This window comes from Oryctolagus cuniculus, chromosome 3, assembly GCF_051225735.1.
Source record: "Oryctolagus cuniculus isolate XC-2025 breed Fujian yellow rabbit chromosome 3, ASM5122573v1, whole genome shotgun sequence".
In the NCBI taxonomy this organism is placed as follows: Eukaryota; Metazoa; Chordata; class Mammalia; order Lagomorpha; family Leporidae; genus Oryctolagus; species Oryctolagus cuniculus.
The window spans coordinates 63,311,532-63,328,785 of record NC_142869.1 but is presented as its reverse complement, the minus strand read 5'-3'; the positions used below and the strand labels follow the sequence as shown (position 1 = coordinate 63,328,785).

Below are 17,254 nucleotides of genomic sequence, written 5' to 3'. Positions count from 1 at the left end.
TAGTTTTTTTTTTTTTTTTTTTTTTTTTTTTTTTTTTTTTTGCCAGAGTGTCTTGGCTTTCCATGCCTAAAATCCCCTCATGGTCTCTTCGGACAGATCCAAATGCCTTAAGGGCTGATTCTGAGGCCAGAGTTCTGTTTAGGACATCTGCCATTCTATGAGTCTGCTGTGTATCCCACTTGCCATGTTGGATCGTTCTCGCCCTTTTTTATTCTATCAGCTAGTATTAGCAGACACTAGTCTTGTTTGTGTGATCCCTTTGACTCTTAGACCTATCAGTGCGATCAATTGTGAACTGAAATTGATCACTTTGACTAGTGAGATGGCATTGGTACATGCCACCTTGATGGGAATGTATTGGAATCCCCTGGCACAATTCTAACTCCACCATTTGGGGCAAGTCCGATTGAGCATGTCCCAGATTGTACATCTCTTCCTTCTCTTATTCCCACTCTTATATTTAACATGGATCACTTTTCAGTTAAATTTAAACACCTAAGAATAATTGTGTGTTAATTACAGAGTTCAACCAATAGTACTAGAACAAAAAAAAATACTAAAAGGGATAAAGTATTAAATTGTACATCAATAGTCAGGACAAGGACTGATCAAGTCACTGTTTCTCATAGTGTCCCTTTCTCTTCAACAGGTTTCCCTCTTGGTTGGTGCTCAGTTAGCTGTCGCCGATCAGGGAGAACATAGGATATTTGTCCAACGTGAATTAATGCTATAACTAGTACTGAAACAGTATTTTACACTTTGTGTTTCTGTGTGGGTGCAAACTGATGAAATCTTTACTTTATATATACTAAATCGATCTTCTGTATATAATTGAAAATGAATCTTGATGTGAATGGAATGGGAGAGGGGCGGGAGATGGGAGGGGTGTGAGTGGGAGGGAAGTTATGGGGGGGAACCAATGTAATCCATAAACAAAAAATAATTAATTAATTTACATAAAGGGAGCAGATTTCATGTATTTCATACATTCAGATTTAAGAATATAATGATACTTCCCAATCTGCCTCCTTCTTCCATTCTTATTTTTCTTTTAATTTTTGCAATGATATATATGTATATATAATTTACTTTATAATGACAAGCTTAATCCCCCACTAAATAAAGAATTCAACAAATATTAAGCAGAAAGACTACTGTTCATCAGGAGTATAGAAAAGGACCATAAAAAATAATCAAATCTCAAGATGTCCATTATCACTCATATACATTAAATTTTTTGTACTATATATATATAACAGTTTACACAAATCAGACAAAACATGATATTTGTTTTTTGGAGACTGGATTACTTCATTAAGCATTGAATCCTACTATTGGAGGTACTAAATGATGAGAGATTTCCTAATGAGTTTATCCTGTTGACTCTGAGATCTGGCAAATAGCAAACTAAAAGGCAAGAAATCCAATGATGTGCTAGAAATTCCTAATAGTTGAAGAAAACCCAAGCCAGAGTGCTTCCCTTCAAATGTTGCTGATATGCAGACACTACTGCAGAGACCTCAGTGGACTGGCTGGGGTGGAGGGAATAGCATGACTTGTTTTTGGAGAGTCTTCCTCCTGTCTATCTATCTCTCTACCTCTTCCGGACAAGAAGAGCAAAGCGTATTGCTCAGATCTTTCCAAGGATTTTGAACGACATGGTTTCTCAAGGAAGCACCTCCTCAAGAGGAATCTGTACACCACATCGCTGGTCTATGCCCTCATGGCTTATCCTATCTACAGATGCCTTGGATTTGGGGGTCCTTTGAGCTGGAGACTTAAAGGCAGCATTACAGCAACATTTAATTTCTAGTACACAGAACAATGCAGGGTCACTGTCTTGGCCTTCAATTTGGTGCACATATATGAGCAAGACTGACATTCTGAGATTTGGTTATTGTTTATACTCTTGAGGAACAGTGGTTATTCTACTTACTACTTGTTGAATTACTTTGTATACTGGAGGGTTACGCTAATGATTGTAAAGTGAGTTGAAAGTATGCACTGTAAAAATTAAAATAAAAATAAGGAAGGAAGGGGGAGGGAGGGAGGGTAAGGTGGGAAGTTATTATTAGGCTCTCAAAACTGTGTATATGAAATACATAGGGCCGGTGCTGTGGCTCACTTGGCTAATCCTCTGCCTGCGGCGCCAGCATCCAGTATGGGTGCCAGGTTCTAGTACCGGTTGCTCCTCTTCCAGTCCAGCTCTCTGCTGTGGCCTGGGAGGGCAGTGGAGGATGGCCCAGGTGCTTGGGCCCCTGCACCCGCATGGGAGACCAGGAAGAAGCACCTGGCTCCTAGCTTCGGATCGGCGCAGCGCTGGCTGTGGCGGCCTTTTGGGGAGAGATCCAACAGTCTCTCCCACTCACTGTCTATAACTCTACCTGTCATTAAAAAAAAAAAAACATAAAATGTGTTTCCTTTATATAAATAAATTAAAAATTTAAATAAATAGAATAACTTCAGCCAAAAAGTGCTCTATGAGGGTATCATTGTAAATGCATATTCAAGGTAGTCATGTTCTCTGAAAAAATGCCCCTATTGCCATGTTGATGGTTGGGCATAACATGAGGAATCTATCAGTGAATCCTATATCTCCTAATGGGAACAAGGTTCCAACAGAAGGGTGTCTACAAGCAGCTCCAATTCAGCACCTATCCCAGGCTTGGGAGAGTCAGGGCGGCAAGAGAATGGCTAAGGTAGATGTTTGGGTCCCACCTGTATTTACAGCAAGCTCAGCGTTCTTCTTTGGAAGACTGTTTTGTTGGATTCACGATGGAATGGCAGCCTCTCAACACATAAATCCAAAGGGTAGGCTGATGAGTGTCAAACTACTCCATATACTTCAAGGCAATGGTTTTAGGCAAACGAATTTCTCGGGCTTTAGGGTGGAAGCGGATCTCAACTGCCTGCCAGAAGTGCTGCTGAGTAGATTCCTACTGTTCAGTGCTACATCTTATGAGGATGATGCAGCACAAGCGAGAGAAGAGCAGATCTTCCCTCCAATGGGAGGAAGAGCCCCACTGCCCAGACGACAGGCCCCAGATTGAGTGGTCACTCCCTTGGCGCTTACAGTAGTGTCTGCCAATATTTGGGTTTGGGTTTGCTGAGCTGAGAAAAAAGGTGCTCCAGCCCCATTTTGAGGTCCAGTGAGCAGAACCCTTCCAGCTGTGACATACCCAGCACTGACATATTTACATGTCTCCCTCTAGCAGAGCACACGGCACAACATAAACCACTTGCAGGTTGTCTCACTTTCCCTGGGAGCCCAATTTGATTGAATTTTCTCTTTCTTTTCAAGATAAATGTAGCCAAATATTGATTTGGCATTAATTAAATATTGATTCAAGTCTACAATCATTCTTTCCTTACCAAGCTCAAGAGTTGGTAGTTTACACTGAAATGACTTTCTTTTGCAACCTGAAATTTCTGAAAACGCTTACTATCAAACCAGAAAACTTCAGCCATGTGTTGGGCAGATTATTGACTCTTAACATCAAATAATGTCACCAATGCTTTTCCATATAAGTCTTAGAAAGGCAAGGCAGCAAAAACTCAATGGCATACAGGGTACAACTATATATGTTGAATGAATGTTTGAGGCATGAATTTTAAATTTGGATTGATTTTGTACCGTTTTTATTTTTAATCCCAAGAATTAATATTTATTTATTTTTTGAAAGGTAGACACACACACACACACAAGACAGAAAGAAATCTCCCCTCAACTGGTTCATTCCCCAAATGCCCAGAACAGCTACTGAGGGACCAGGCTGAAATTGGGAGCCAGGAACTCAATCTGGGTGCCACACATGGGTGACAGTGACCCAACCAGTCAGGCAACACCTGCTGCCTCCCCTGGTACATATGAGCAGGAAGCTGGAATTGGGAGTGAAGCTGGGACTTAAACCTTTGGCACCCCAAGTGAGATTTTAACTGCTATGTCAGAAGCCACCCCAAGATTTAATTTTTTAACTGCTTTATTATAATTTTAAAGACTCATTTATTTATTTGAAAGGCAGAGATAGAGAGGGGCAGAGAAAGAGATAGATTTTCCATTTGCTAGTTCATTCCCCAGATGGCCCCAGTGGTCAGGCCTGGGTCAGGTTGAAGCTAGGAGCCAGGAGCTTCTTCCAGGTCTCCCACATGGGTACAAGGGCCCAAGGACCTAGGCCATCTTCTGCTGCTTTCTCAAGCACATTATCAGGGAGCTGGATGGGAAGAGGAATAGCTGGGATTCGAATCGGCACCCATATTGGATGCCAGCAGGGCAGGCAGAGACTTAACCTTCTAGGCCACTGCACCAGGCCCATAATTTTAAATCTTTATTTGGAAAATTAAAAATAAACAAAAATAAAATACTATAACGAACCCCATGCATTCATTGCCTAACTGCAAGGGTAATCTACATTTCGCCAATCTTGCTTCATCTGTCTCTACATGTAGTAGGTTTTGTTGTGTTTTGCTTTTGCTTTTGCTTTTCTTGGTGCTAGGGTATTTCAAAGCAAACTTCTGGCATCTGTGAACACTGTTTATTTCATTCTCAAGATGTCCTGATGTGATTAAAAATAGATTGCTTAGTATATTTTTGCTATCACTTTTTAATTAAATGTGCAAAAGGATGAACAAGTGGTATAGGAAAGTTTTCAGACTAAATATTTCAATAAGACTTGGTAGTTATGTGTAAATCACAAATAAAACGAAAACCAAGGTTCCCATTTCAATTGAGATAACATATAAACATAGCTGTATGGAGGTATCACATACCTTGCATTTTAAAAAGACACAAAAAGAGTATCAGCCTGTTAGGGGCGTAGCTTTCAAAACTAAGAATGTATGTGCTTTCTGCTTCTTTTGTAGACAAGGACAGTATGTTCTGTGCATATCTAGAAATACGTCTTATTCACAATAAATTACTGGCAACTGAACATAACACATGAGCTGCGGGCACAGAAAGGAAGCAGATCGCTTGGTGCACGCTAACTGTGCAGGGCAGCCCTCTCCAGGCGCCGGAGGGGTCAGGGTGGCGGATTTCAATTCTACGAGGCCTCTCGAAAGCTCACCCAAATTTTTATCAGCCACCAGTGAGTCCAAATCGAACATGAGCCCCATGAAAAGTCTAAAACTTTCAAAAACTCCCAACTTAACACCTTTACGTGGCAGATTTCAACCCCCAAGAAAGTACGACCAGGAAGCCACCCGCCGTGGAAAACGGAGGCTGTGATAAACGCCCGTGGCTCCGCGGCTCGGGCTCCCTGACCTGAGGATTTGGCCGGTGTCATAAAACACGAAGCGTCAGATTAAGCAGTTTACCAACACTGTAAAAAATGCAAGAATAAATGCACTTTGATTAAAAACCCTATATTGTAACTGGGCAGCCCTGGACTCCACACCACACATATTTCCTCATGAGTCTGTGACCATGAGCAGGAGCTCATCCTTGGCCTGGAATGCCGGCCATGATCATGCTCATACACTTGCACAATTTCCATGTCCTAAGACAAATACCCGGCTCTGGCTGATGGTGCGGGAGGATTTATGTTCACTAGAAAGGGAATGACCCAGAGCTCATGAATGGCAGCGCTTAAAGTGAGTTATGGAGGGTAGTCTCCTGTGAGAGGAAATGGATTGGATTATCCTGCTGCCCAAGTGCCTGTTTGGTTATTAGCACACCAGGTTCTTATTTTTGTGCAGCTCTGCCTTTTTTTCTCTTATAAAGTAAACGTGGATAAAGGGAAAGTCAGCTAGAAGCATGAAGTGCCTAATGGGGACCCTGAGATGCAGGCAAAGAGAATGAAAACAGAAACCTCCTTCGATGTAATTTAAACATAATATTTAAATTGATTAGCTCCCTGGTTAATTTATAGTGCCTTGATATTCTGCCAAAACACTATAAGTAACTCCTTTCCTGGATTAGAATTTTGCCATCCTCTACATTACCTCTACACGAAGATTAAAGAGCTTGCTTTTCTAGCATACGGATTTATTGTATCATTATGATCATCTTGCCATTTATTTTAAAGTCAATGTAACCAGCTACTGCCTGTATTGATAAGGCATTGCAGTGTAAAGATGATGTTTGGTGATCACAAACGTGGTTATGGTTACTTTATTGTAACAGAACATTCAGATCTTTTTGTATGTCCCAACGTTACAATCTACAAAGGAATTCGATTTCTGTTGAGGTTAGGATTCTACTTATTGAGCAAAAATATTTGATTTAAAAATTTGATTGTTTTTGTCTTTCTTGGGGGAAAGAAAAAAAGTCCTCGTTGTGCTTCTAATTTCTCCTTGAGAAGAAGTTTTCTGCCTCAAAAAGCCAGGGTGTCCCTGACAACTGCAGGCCGTGGCGCATTACCCTCAAGCTATGAATAGGGTGGATCTCCCCCTAAACATCCCTTCTGCTCTCTGAATGATCAATAAAACGGTTTGGCTTATCTCTGAAAATAACCTTGTTGACAACACAAATACGGACTTAAGCATGTTCCCTCCACACTGAAGATTTAAGGAGCCCCCAGGAAATGTCAGGGGGTATCACAGTGATACTTGGTTATTATTAGTGTTTAACTGAAATTCCCCACCAGCGGCACGTGCCAGCACCACCATAAATTTTAATGGGAGCATGTGCTCTTCTCTTTTCATATCCAGTGAATTCTGCAGGATCACAATATTCTGTATGAACCCTGGCTGAACCCTGGTGTGATGCGAAGAAAGAGCAAGATTCTCCCGCAGTGATAGCTGCTCATCATTGTATAGTTGTTGATTTTGTAAAAGTGGACATCGAGCAGCATGGTTGCTTGAATAATATTACCCTGAACTAAAGTCACTCATTCAATTAATCTTTATTGAGCCCCCCACAGGATGTAGGGCAAGCCCAAAGTGCTAATGAGTACATTTATGGGATAGTAAAGAATACTGACTCTTAAAGAAAGCTCTCCCCTCTTGAAAAAGCTGTCAGAGCGCATACGTCACTTATAAAATCAAACACCATCTTTGCAACCTTGGCACCACCACAGGCCTTTTATTCTACAGAATACCAACAGAAGTCCAGTTGTTTCCTGTATCTGATCTGTATCATGAATGTGAGAAATGTGTCCATCATCTTTCATTATGTATGTATGTGCTCGGTGGAATATTTATTCCACGAGACTCTATATTAAAAAAAGAGAATTTGTAAAACTGTCATTGATTTGAAGGTTTTTATTTCTTGTTTTAACCATAAATAGTAGCTAGCAGTACATATTGTACTCACTGAGAAAGTTCAAAGTATGTGTGTAGTAAATTTTAATGATCCAAACATCTCTTTAAAAGTCAAGGATAACATGGAAGTTCCTGTTTTTATAAATTTGAAATTTTAGGCTGGAGAGATGGGACAAATTAATAAGTATTCAATAAGGTTCTCAGTGAACTAAATATCCAATATTTTATATCAATTATCTATCCTACAAGGTAGTTTTATTTTAAAGGAACAAAACTGCTTTGTTACCTACATATGAGTCTCAGTACTTTTGCAAAATGCAATTTTGAGTCAGTAAATTTTTTTCATGTGTGAAATGATTTTAAGGTTAAAAGTCAGGAAGCTGGTGCTCGTATTTATAATTTCCTTGTCCTGTCACACGGAGATGCCAGCATTTGCCCAGCAGTGACACACAACTACGCAGGTTCTGATGTTCAGACAATGTACTTAGGAAAATACACAATCCCAGCTTTAGGATTAGACAGAGAACACTGTATCATTCACACTAACAGCACAGCCGGCAAGGAGGCAGGTGCAAAACAGCTCGTCCTGATGGGCGGGGCTCTTTTCTGGCTCTCTGGCTTTGTTAGTGTCTCTTTTAGGGAAAACATTTATTCTGTGGGATGTGGGCCTCAGTTATCACCTGTGCCGGAAGAAAAGAAGCACCTTCAAGGAAGGCCAGGAAGGTTCTCCTCCCCGCCCCGTCTTTTCTAGCAATGGCAGAGAAATTTTGCCTTGGAGTGCCATCTAGAGGAATTTTCAGCACATATCTGCTGTGTTTGGCTTTGTGATCCCATCTGAATCCAGTGGTTGGTGCATAGTGAATTTCTTTTTCTCCAGATTAACAGAAAATTTCTAATTTATCACATGGAAACAGAATGTGAGGCCACTTGAATGGAAATAGGACCACAGATGAGATGAAAACAATGAAAGGCTTTAAAATCTACAGGAATTCCAGAAGCATTAGTGCCTATCCAATGGAAATAAGGAAGGTGTCATTTTCTCTTAGGCTGAGGTCATATTTCAGAAATTAGAATTGATGAGTGAATTAAATTCAGTTCTGTCTACATTGATCAAGTAATTTCTGTCATCTTCATAATTATTTTCTCAGTTAAAAAATTCTGCTTAACCAGATTATTCACGGTCAAGCTGCAGAAGATGCTTGTATTAAGAACAAACAGAAGTCAATATTTTCAGCCTAAAGTAATTCTCATTCATTTAATAAGCAGGAAATAATAACTTTTCCAGATGTGGCTGCACAGTTCAATGTGAAGGAGAAAAGTGATATCCACTGACATTTTCTTTCCAAAGTCCTGCCCATCCCCTCTTATAGCAATGAAGTCTTTCCTTTTTGTGCTAGCATCAATACAAAAACAATACCCAAACTAACAGAGTACCTAACACATAATGTGCTGGAGTGAAATGGGTATTTTGAGATTTGATGACTGTTGACAGCCCTTGTTTCTACTGCGGAGGAACAGTGTTTTTTCCTTCATACTATTTGTTGAACTCTTTACCTAGTGTAGGGTTAACCTTATGAATATAAAGCATTCTGAAAATAGATCTGTGTAAAAATTAAGAGTGGGAATAGGAGGGAAAAGGGCTGGAGCTTAGGTGGAGGGATGGTAGGAAGGGAAGTACCACTATGTTCCTAAATCTGTATATATGAAATACATGAAGCTTGTATACCTCAGATAAAATGTTTTTAAAAATTAAAACTTCAACACTGCTGAGCAGATTTGCAGAAACAATCAAAACTTTCAAATATTTGGACTACTTAAGTATTCCCATTATGTTGGTGTAGTTTAAGAGTTCCACTTTCTTCAGTTTCTTGGAAAGTATAGAGATTGCTCAAATCATGGAAACCTTTAGTGATGAAAAATGAATATATATTTACTTCCAAGTGTCCACATTGATCTTGTCACCTTTGCCAGCTTCCTCCTCCCAATTATTTTAAGGCTTGTCATAGAAATCTGTCTGACTTCAACATTTTAAACACAGTGTCATGGTCAACTCTTTTTCCTTTGTTGAACAAGTTTCCTGCTTACCTATTTTGCAATTCCAAAAATCCATAGGGTCTCCAAAAACAATCAGTAATTTCCTTATTGAATGCTGTCTCTGAGCCAGACACATGAATTCTGCACTTGGAAAACTATCGCTTGTTTGATTTGGAAAATCAACATTACGGGTTGATTTTTTCTCCCCACATAATGCTGGCACTTGAGCAGTTAAGCTTCACGCTTCAAAGCACCCTGACTGTATAGGTAACGGAAAGACAGAATCACTGCAGTTTTTCCAGGCCCATCTGTCTGTTCCTTAGACAGCTGGGGACTCAGAATACAACTACCTGAATATAAAGTGAAGACATTTCGGTCCCATCTTCTTACACCATATATGCATTTGACTTCAATTCAATCCAATATACATTTGTTGTAAACCTACCAAATGCATGATAGGGTGCAAGGTGCTGGTGGCGCCTCAGTAAGTAGGTGCTCAGTAAACAAATGAATTGTGCTGAAAGAACAAGAAATCATCTCTTCCCCCAAGCAGCTTACTCCACAGGAGAATGAGACGTTTGTTACTTAAGATACAATACAACGTGCTGTACTAGATACAGTGGGGAGAAAGAAGTAATTATTGATGCTTTGGGAGAGGGGAATACTTTGTGGAAAAGCTAACATTAGATCAATGTCTTAAAGGATGAGCAAAATTTTAATAGGCAGAGAAGAGGGCAGAGATTTTCATGAAGAAGCAAAATAGTCTTTGTTCAATTGGAACAAAAGAAAATGCATTTCGTTTGGAACTTCTGATCTTGTGTTTAAATTTCAACCTGGGTGCAAACACATAAGGTATTTGTATTTATGTCATGAGTCTCTCTCTCTCCCTCTCTCTCTCTCTCTCCCTCTCTTTACACATATCCATATATAGGTACTATGAGGCCAAAGAAACCAATATATTTGAGCCAGAAAGCATTTGACTTGATGATAGCTTAACAATGTAGGTGGAAACAGGGCCAGAACAATCCTTAGTTCTCGCCAGAAAATGGGGATGAATAGAGGATTCTGTTTCAATCTTTGCCTCAAACATTTGCTTTCAGATTTAATTCCAAGGCTTACCTCTGGCCAGCTGCCCCAGCTATCTCTGTAAAACAGATTGAACACCATCACTGGGTTACAGCGGCTGGGGTAGAGGATTTAAGCCAAGTTAGCCTCTGAATTCTGAGGGCATCTGTTCTCACCCCTTCCTGCTCCCTGGACTTCCTCTGGTATTCTCCCAAATAGGTGTTCTCAACGAGTTTCCGTGCTCTGGTGGGTAATGCTCACACCTCCCTTCTTTGGCTTTCCAGCAACCCAGCAAGTCTTATCCAGTGATCTGTTTTATTACTCAACTCTGAAAAAAGATTACTTGGAAAATTCAAGTACTTCTTTTGTAAAAGCACCAATTTACCAAGGTAAAATGTTGAAAAGAGGCTCAAATCATCCTTCCAAGGCTATATCTGCTTCAAGCTGTCAATGACTTTACAGTTTTAAAGCCTAGAAATCGTTGCTATCAAATAGAGACTTGCATAGCTGAGGCTGCTAAGCCATCAAACCACCATATGGCCAATGTCCAGAGAAACGGACACGTAAAAGAGAGGGTCTGTAGGTTCACACGCATGGAAGAAGACCTTCCATCACCGCTGAACACACTTACAGTTAGCATGGCAAACATCAGCTGGCACACGTTGAAGGCGTGTCTCCAGTTGTGGTATAGAACCATGCGGTAATTTTTCCTCACTGTCAAAAGCCACCTGCACAGCGTCTGGAATGGGAAGGCAGAGGGTGGGTCAGGCAGTTGTAAATGTCTCCTCTGGACTCTTTCCAAAACAATGCTTCAAGTTGAGTGGCCCATACAACGGTCAGAGCCCTTCCCACAAACACCTCATCCAATTCTCGCAGTCCTGTCACGAGGTGTGCGGGAAGAGATAATCGGCTTTGCCTTGTCTTTGGGTAGCCTGAGGGTAAGAGTGGCTAGCAAATTGTCCCAAGTGCACTTCTCAGGTCACCCAAGGCAGAACATCTTACCTCATAGTCAATTTTAAATTTCTGTACCATCCCCAGCTCCATGAACATCCGGAGGGCAGCTGTAATCATGGCATCAACGTCGAGAGAAAAGTCATCAAAGTGAATGTCATCGATGGCCAGTTCTGACACCAGAGGGATGTTGGCGGCCTACAACAGCAAAAGATGCAAGTCAAACCAAGTTCACCAGCTTCCCCAAAGCCCCTGTCCTACTCTCCTCTCCTGCTTATCAGAAGTGCCACATAAATCAGGCCTGACCTGTACTTACACCCTGATACAACTAACTACAAGCTGTAAATGTCTTTTGTTTCTGAACTGCAAATGCCCCAAGCAAATGAAGTTGGGGGAGGGGAGGGGAAAGGAGAGGCAAGTCAACTGGAAGATAAAACGCACAGAGTAGATATAGCCTGCAGAATTTAGAGTGCAGCACCATCTAGTTTACTGAAAACACGGTCATACAATACATTCTGATACATATTACAGAGCACTAAATGCAAGAAACAGCTGGGCAACTGGCAGCTGTGAATTTTAATTGTTGCGGTTCAGGAGAAGGAGTTGGGAATACACCCTTTGCCTTGTTCCTTGTGCTCTTAAATTCTGCAGTTCTTTGTTACACACGTGCTCCAGACTTTCAGAAGGAAAGAAAGGATCAGACAGTGCATCTCTGCTGTGGAATATGTTGTCTTGATAAAATAGAGATGTTTGGGGCCAGCGCTGTGGCATAGTGGGTAAAGCCACTGTCTGCATTGCCAGCACCCCATGTGGGTGCTGGTTCGAGTCCTGGCTGCTCCACTTCCGATCCAGTTCTCTGCTATGGCAGAGAAAATGGCAGTAGAAGATGGCCGAAGTCCCTGGGCCTCTGCACCAGTGTGGGAGAACCGGAAGAAGCTCCTGGCTCCTGGTTTCAGACCAGTGCAGCTCCGGCCGTTGCAGCCAATTGGGGAGTGAACCATCAGATGGAAGACTCTCTCTCTCTCTCTCTCTCTCTCTCTCTCTCTCTGCCTCTCCTTTTCTCTGTGTAACTCTGACTTTCAAATAAATAAACCTTTGAAAAATAAAATAGAGATGCTTGGATGGTTAGCATAAGCGCAGGTTTCATTGAAGGGGTACATTTTCTTACATCGTTTAGCATCATTCTACATAAACCATCACGTAAATACAGTTCTGGTCATACACATGCGGGGTTTTCAGTGTGCCCAGGTTACGCAGCTGTCAGTCTTGCTCAACATAAGCATAAAGGGAAAAAAATAAAATCTTTGGAAATTATTTCTATGCTAATTTATTTGAGTTTACCATATTGTTTGGGCCACTTTTCATTAAGAGTCGCTTTTATGTTTTCAGATTACCAGAGACATTCTATATTCATATTTCTACTCTACTTACTGAGTATCAATTATCAAGGGAGAAATTTATGCCCTGGAACTACTTTGGCTGAACAATTAAATACAAGCCTGGCCACTCTAAGCATTCCAGAAACTACATACTCAATCCCTTCCCTCAGAACTCTGTGCTCTTCCAGGGGAGTTTACATCTCTAGGCTAAAATCCAAACATTGGTTTTCCCCTACGACATGGGCAAAGAATGACCAAAGATTTAAACTGCAGAACAACTAACCTTCTATTCTGAGGATGGCTTATTTTCATTAAAACATTAATTATCTTATCCAATAAATCATCTTAATATGTTAACAGGTTTGTAGGCTCTTGCTCCTTGGGATTAAAAAGGTATGGATTGTGAAATTATTTCTTTGTGTGTAGCTGTCCTTTCTCAGCATTTGTGTTCCCAAGGAAGCATTTCACTTTTTAAATTTTGCACATTTTTAAACAAATTTATAAATACAAATAATCTTAGGGTGAGACTAGTTACATGCACACAACAGCAGAACTCTTTTGGTACCAAAATTTTGCCTTATCCAGAAACAACCAATTTAAAATCATCTTACAAATATTTTATGAATTTATTTTAGAGATACACAGACAAGACAGAGTATTCCCATCTGCTGGTTTACTCCCCAAATGCCCATGATAGTCAGGCTGGGACTGGACCAGGCCAAAGCTGGGAGCTAGGAACTCAATCTTGGTATTCCAAGTGGGTGGCAAGGAGCTAACCACTCGAGGCGTCACCTGCTGCCTGCCAGGGTGCACTCAGCAGCAAGCTGGAATTGGCAGCAGAGTGGGGACATGTGCCCAGGCGCCCTGATATGGGATGTGAGAATAGCCAGTGGTGTCTTAACTGCTAACAAAATCTTTTAACAAAGTCTTTCTGGGTTTTTATATATATATATATATATACACACACACATATATATATAATATGTATACTTTATATAACATCATATATATTTTATATATTATATAATGTATATTTTATATAACATCATATATATACATAACATCATATATCATAATATATATGTACATATATTTAGCAAAATAAGATGCCTACAATTTTATTTTTGGATTATTTTCTGCTCTAAGTATTATCTATTAATTTCCTGCCACTGTACACTGCATTTGCTAACACTGCTGTATTATGTACTCACTCTTTTCATTCCCTAATATGTAAACTTTGCTTAGATTAATGTTTTGGGAATATATTATTATGACTGTGTACAAGATATTCATAGCTAAGTCATGCAATTATCATGATTACTTTCCTCTTACTGTGCTTTGTACTCTGCAGAGTTAATAATTGTGTTCTTTAATGTGTGCTTGGTTTTCCATGTACTCATAATTAATTTCATCCTTAAGTTCTCTACCAGTTGTCCAAGTCTCCTCTGAAAACATTCAGATGTTTGGAGAATTCTTCAGTTTGTGAAAAAATCATTTCTGGGATCTTCAGTCCTTTTTGAATTTGGACTAGCTGTCTTGTACGTCTGATGTGTATTTTCTACCCTAGGATGTTCTGTCATCAGAATTCTGGGAATGTTTTCATCTCTTGCTTTTGTTTCTGAATCTCACTTCTTTCTCTTTCTTGGGTTCTCCCCTCATTGTGGTGAGTCACAATCTCTGTTAGTATTCAAGGTAGATTTGTGAGGACTCGCAGTCTGAAATGTTTTGTTATTGTCACAATATTATTACATTTTTGCATTACTATATTTTATTTGTCTAGATATAGATTTCTGATTTGGAAATCACTGGATTACAATTTCAAAGGCATTGTTTTCTTAACTTTGGATGCTACTTTTGGGAAGTCAGAAGCTATTCTAGCCTCTTATACTTTGAAAATAACTCCCATTTCTACCTTATTTTTTTGTAGAATCTCTTTTGTTTCTCTGAAATGTCATGAAAATGTGCATTGGTGGGAGTTTATTTTCATTACAATCCTAAGGACTTTATGAGTCCTTTAAAGTGGAAAGTCATATCCTTTAGTTCTAGAAAATTTTTTTAAAATAAACTCTTTGATGATTTCTTCATCTGTCATTTGCATATATTCCTTTCATTGACTTTCGAATGGTTTCTTTTCATTTTCTTTTTCATGTATTTTGCTTTTTCCTATTTTTCGGTTCTTGTCCTTTTTTCTCTTTTTTCAGGAAATAACATCTTTTCTTACGCTTGAGACTTTAATACTACAGTTTTCATTTCTCAAAGCTTCTCTTTGTTTGAAAATTCCTTTTTAATTTTTTTATTGGCACTGTAATTTGTTTCATGGATGCAGTATCTTATCCCTTTGAGTACATTAATGATAATTCTATCTGCCATTTTCTTTTTCTTTCGTTTATTTCATCCTTTTCACTTTATCTTAGTTTCTCTTTTTAGTTGGCAAAAAATACATAACACACTCTCCTAACAATATGTAACACACTACACAGTACTGTTAGCCACACACATTGTTACACAGTGGATCCTCAGAGGTTGTTCATCTTGCACGACTCAAACTCTACACCTACCGGACAACAACTCCCCCATTTCCTTCTCCTCCTAGCTCCTGCCACTCACCATGTTTTACACTCTGTTTCTGTGAGCTTCATTCCTCTATTTTATGTAAATTGAAGCATGAAGTCTTTGTCTTTTTGTGATTGGTTTATCTGTATTAGCATAATGTGCACAAAGTTTATCCAGGTTATAGCATGTGACAAGACTTCCTTCTTTTTAAAGACTGAATAGTATGCCATTGTATGTACATGAGGGCACTTCAGAAAGTTCATGGAAAATGAGATTAAAATTTATTTTTGGTGCAAAAATTCTGAAATCTGTAAATAGTTTTTCATATTTTCTATTAACTTTTTGAAGACCCTTCACATACCACAATTTCCTTCCATTCATCCATTGATGCTTTCATCTCATTCTTAATCAGCTAGTCTTCAATAAATTAATGTATTAAAAGCTTCAGAAATATTAGAGCTTTTCCTTAGCTGTTGGATAGTCTGGTTTTCCACGTATTTTTAAAAGTGAGGCTCTAAAAATTTCTATTGCAGCTTTCAAGCGTTTCCCTATGGGAAGCTCTGGGCTACCCTGTTTCCTTGGGGAAGCCACCAAATGTCAGTATATATGTGTCTTTGCTCCTATCCTCATCTCTGTATTGATGACTTTCTAATCCAGAGACCCATTTTATCATACACTCTCCAAGAATAAGCTCCAGTCCTTATGGAGAGAAGCGTGGGACATAGGATGCAGGAATCCAACTGCTTCTTATATTGTTTTTCTGACATAGCCCCACCTTCATTCCCGCTAATTAGCCAAATCTCAGTGCATTTGCGGGAGCAATTTGTAACATAAATCTGCTTGCCTCACAGCTTTTGCCATTATTGGCATATCTTGGCTTGCTGGGGTTTGCTAAATTATTTATATTCATCCATCTGTTTTCTAGTTTCCAAAATTGTATCATTGTAAAGTTCTCTCCCAATTCCTTTGATTTTGAGAATTTGTGCCTTGAAAAAATAAAATTCCATTTTGCTGTTTTAGTGGGGCTTAGGGAGGAAACAAAAAAATTAGTATGTTTAATCTACCTTCTTTAACTCAAAATTATTGAAATTATCTTTTTTAATATTACCTTAAGTGGTCAGTTTGTAGAACTCAGATGTAAGCTAGCCTCTGGCCTTGAGGCCCTTTGTTTCTGTGTGCATGGGCCTGGCTGCAGTCATGTAGCTCTCTTTCCCTTGTCCTGTGCATTGACTTGTGTCAATGACTACCCTTCTTAGGATGTAACAATCCATGGTCGCCACCATGTTTCTTTTCTTCTGGAACAATTCTGCTCCCATCACATGTTTCAAGGATTTGTATATGGAGAATGCCAAATACTAACAAAGACCTGTGACCTGTGCTTGTTGTAATTGGTTTGAATTTAAATACAACTAGAAACCAACTTCTAAAGAGTTAAAGGCCCTGTCCCAAAAGACACATGCCTTTCTGGTCTCAGAAGGGAAGTTTGGTTCTGAATTGGCACAGGAGTCTGAACCCTCTTAGAGTTTGTCACAAAAGCGGCAGAAACAGCAATTGAGATTGCACTGCCACTACCCAGGTGACCCCTGTCCTGTAGATAATTCATAGTGTAGTCCCTTGTGCCATTATAAATCCTCTACTCTTCAAAGGCACTAAATTCAGTTAATTATCTTAAAAATTAAAGAATATGGGCATTTTTTCATTATGAAATGTTAATGGAAAGGAAATAAAAACATTAGGTTGAAAAATGTAGGACGACCTCTGGTTCATCAAGACCCATCCTCACTGACCTGGTCTTTTTTCCCCCTAATAGGTTGATTGATCCAGAGCTAAATCACAGCCGTCTCTGGATCACCCTGAGCCCTGCCGTAAACCCCTGCTGGCACTTGCAGGTGTGCAGAAAGTTCCGAGCCTTTCGGGAATGACTAACTATCTTCAGCTATTTTTGAGAAGCATCCATAGTTTCATAGTTTTTATCTACACATTCCCACAGTGAAAGAGCAGCTTCTGGAGAAAATTATGAAGAACAAAAGGTAGTATTGATCTCAAGGAGATGGAGGTCTATTTGGTCTGCA

General features: G+C 39.6%; 1 protein-coding gene across 1 annotated transcript in view; it reads right to left on the bottom strand.

The window, feature by feature from the left end:
• Window positions 1-17,254, bottom strand: part of PDE11A (phosphodiesterase 11A) — a 451,047-nt gene that overhangs the window by 107,689 nt on the left and 326,104 nt on the right. Inside the window, exons 11-12 of the mRNA XM_051849397.3 lie at window positions 11,302-11,448; window positions 10,931-11,038 (exon numbers count right to left, since the gene is read on the bottom strand). Coding sequence (XP_051705357.2) covers window positions 10,931-11,038; window positions 11,302-11,448 — 255 coding nt within the window. The remainder of the gene's footprint in view (window positions 1-10,930; window positions 11,039-11,301; window positions 11,449-17,254) is intronic.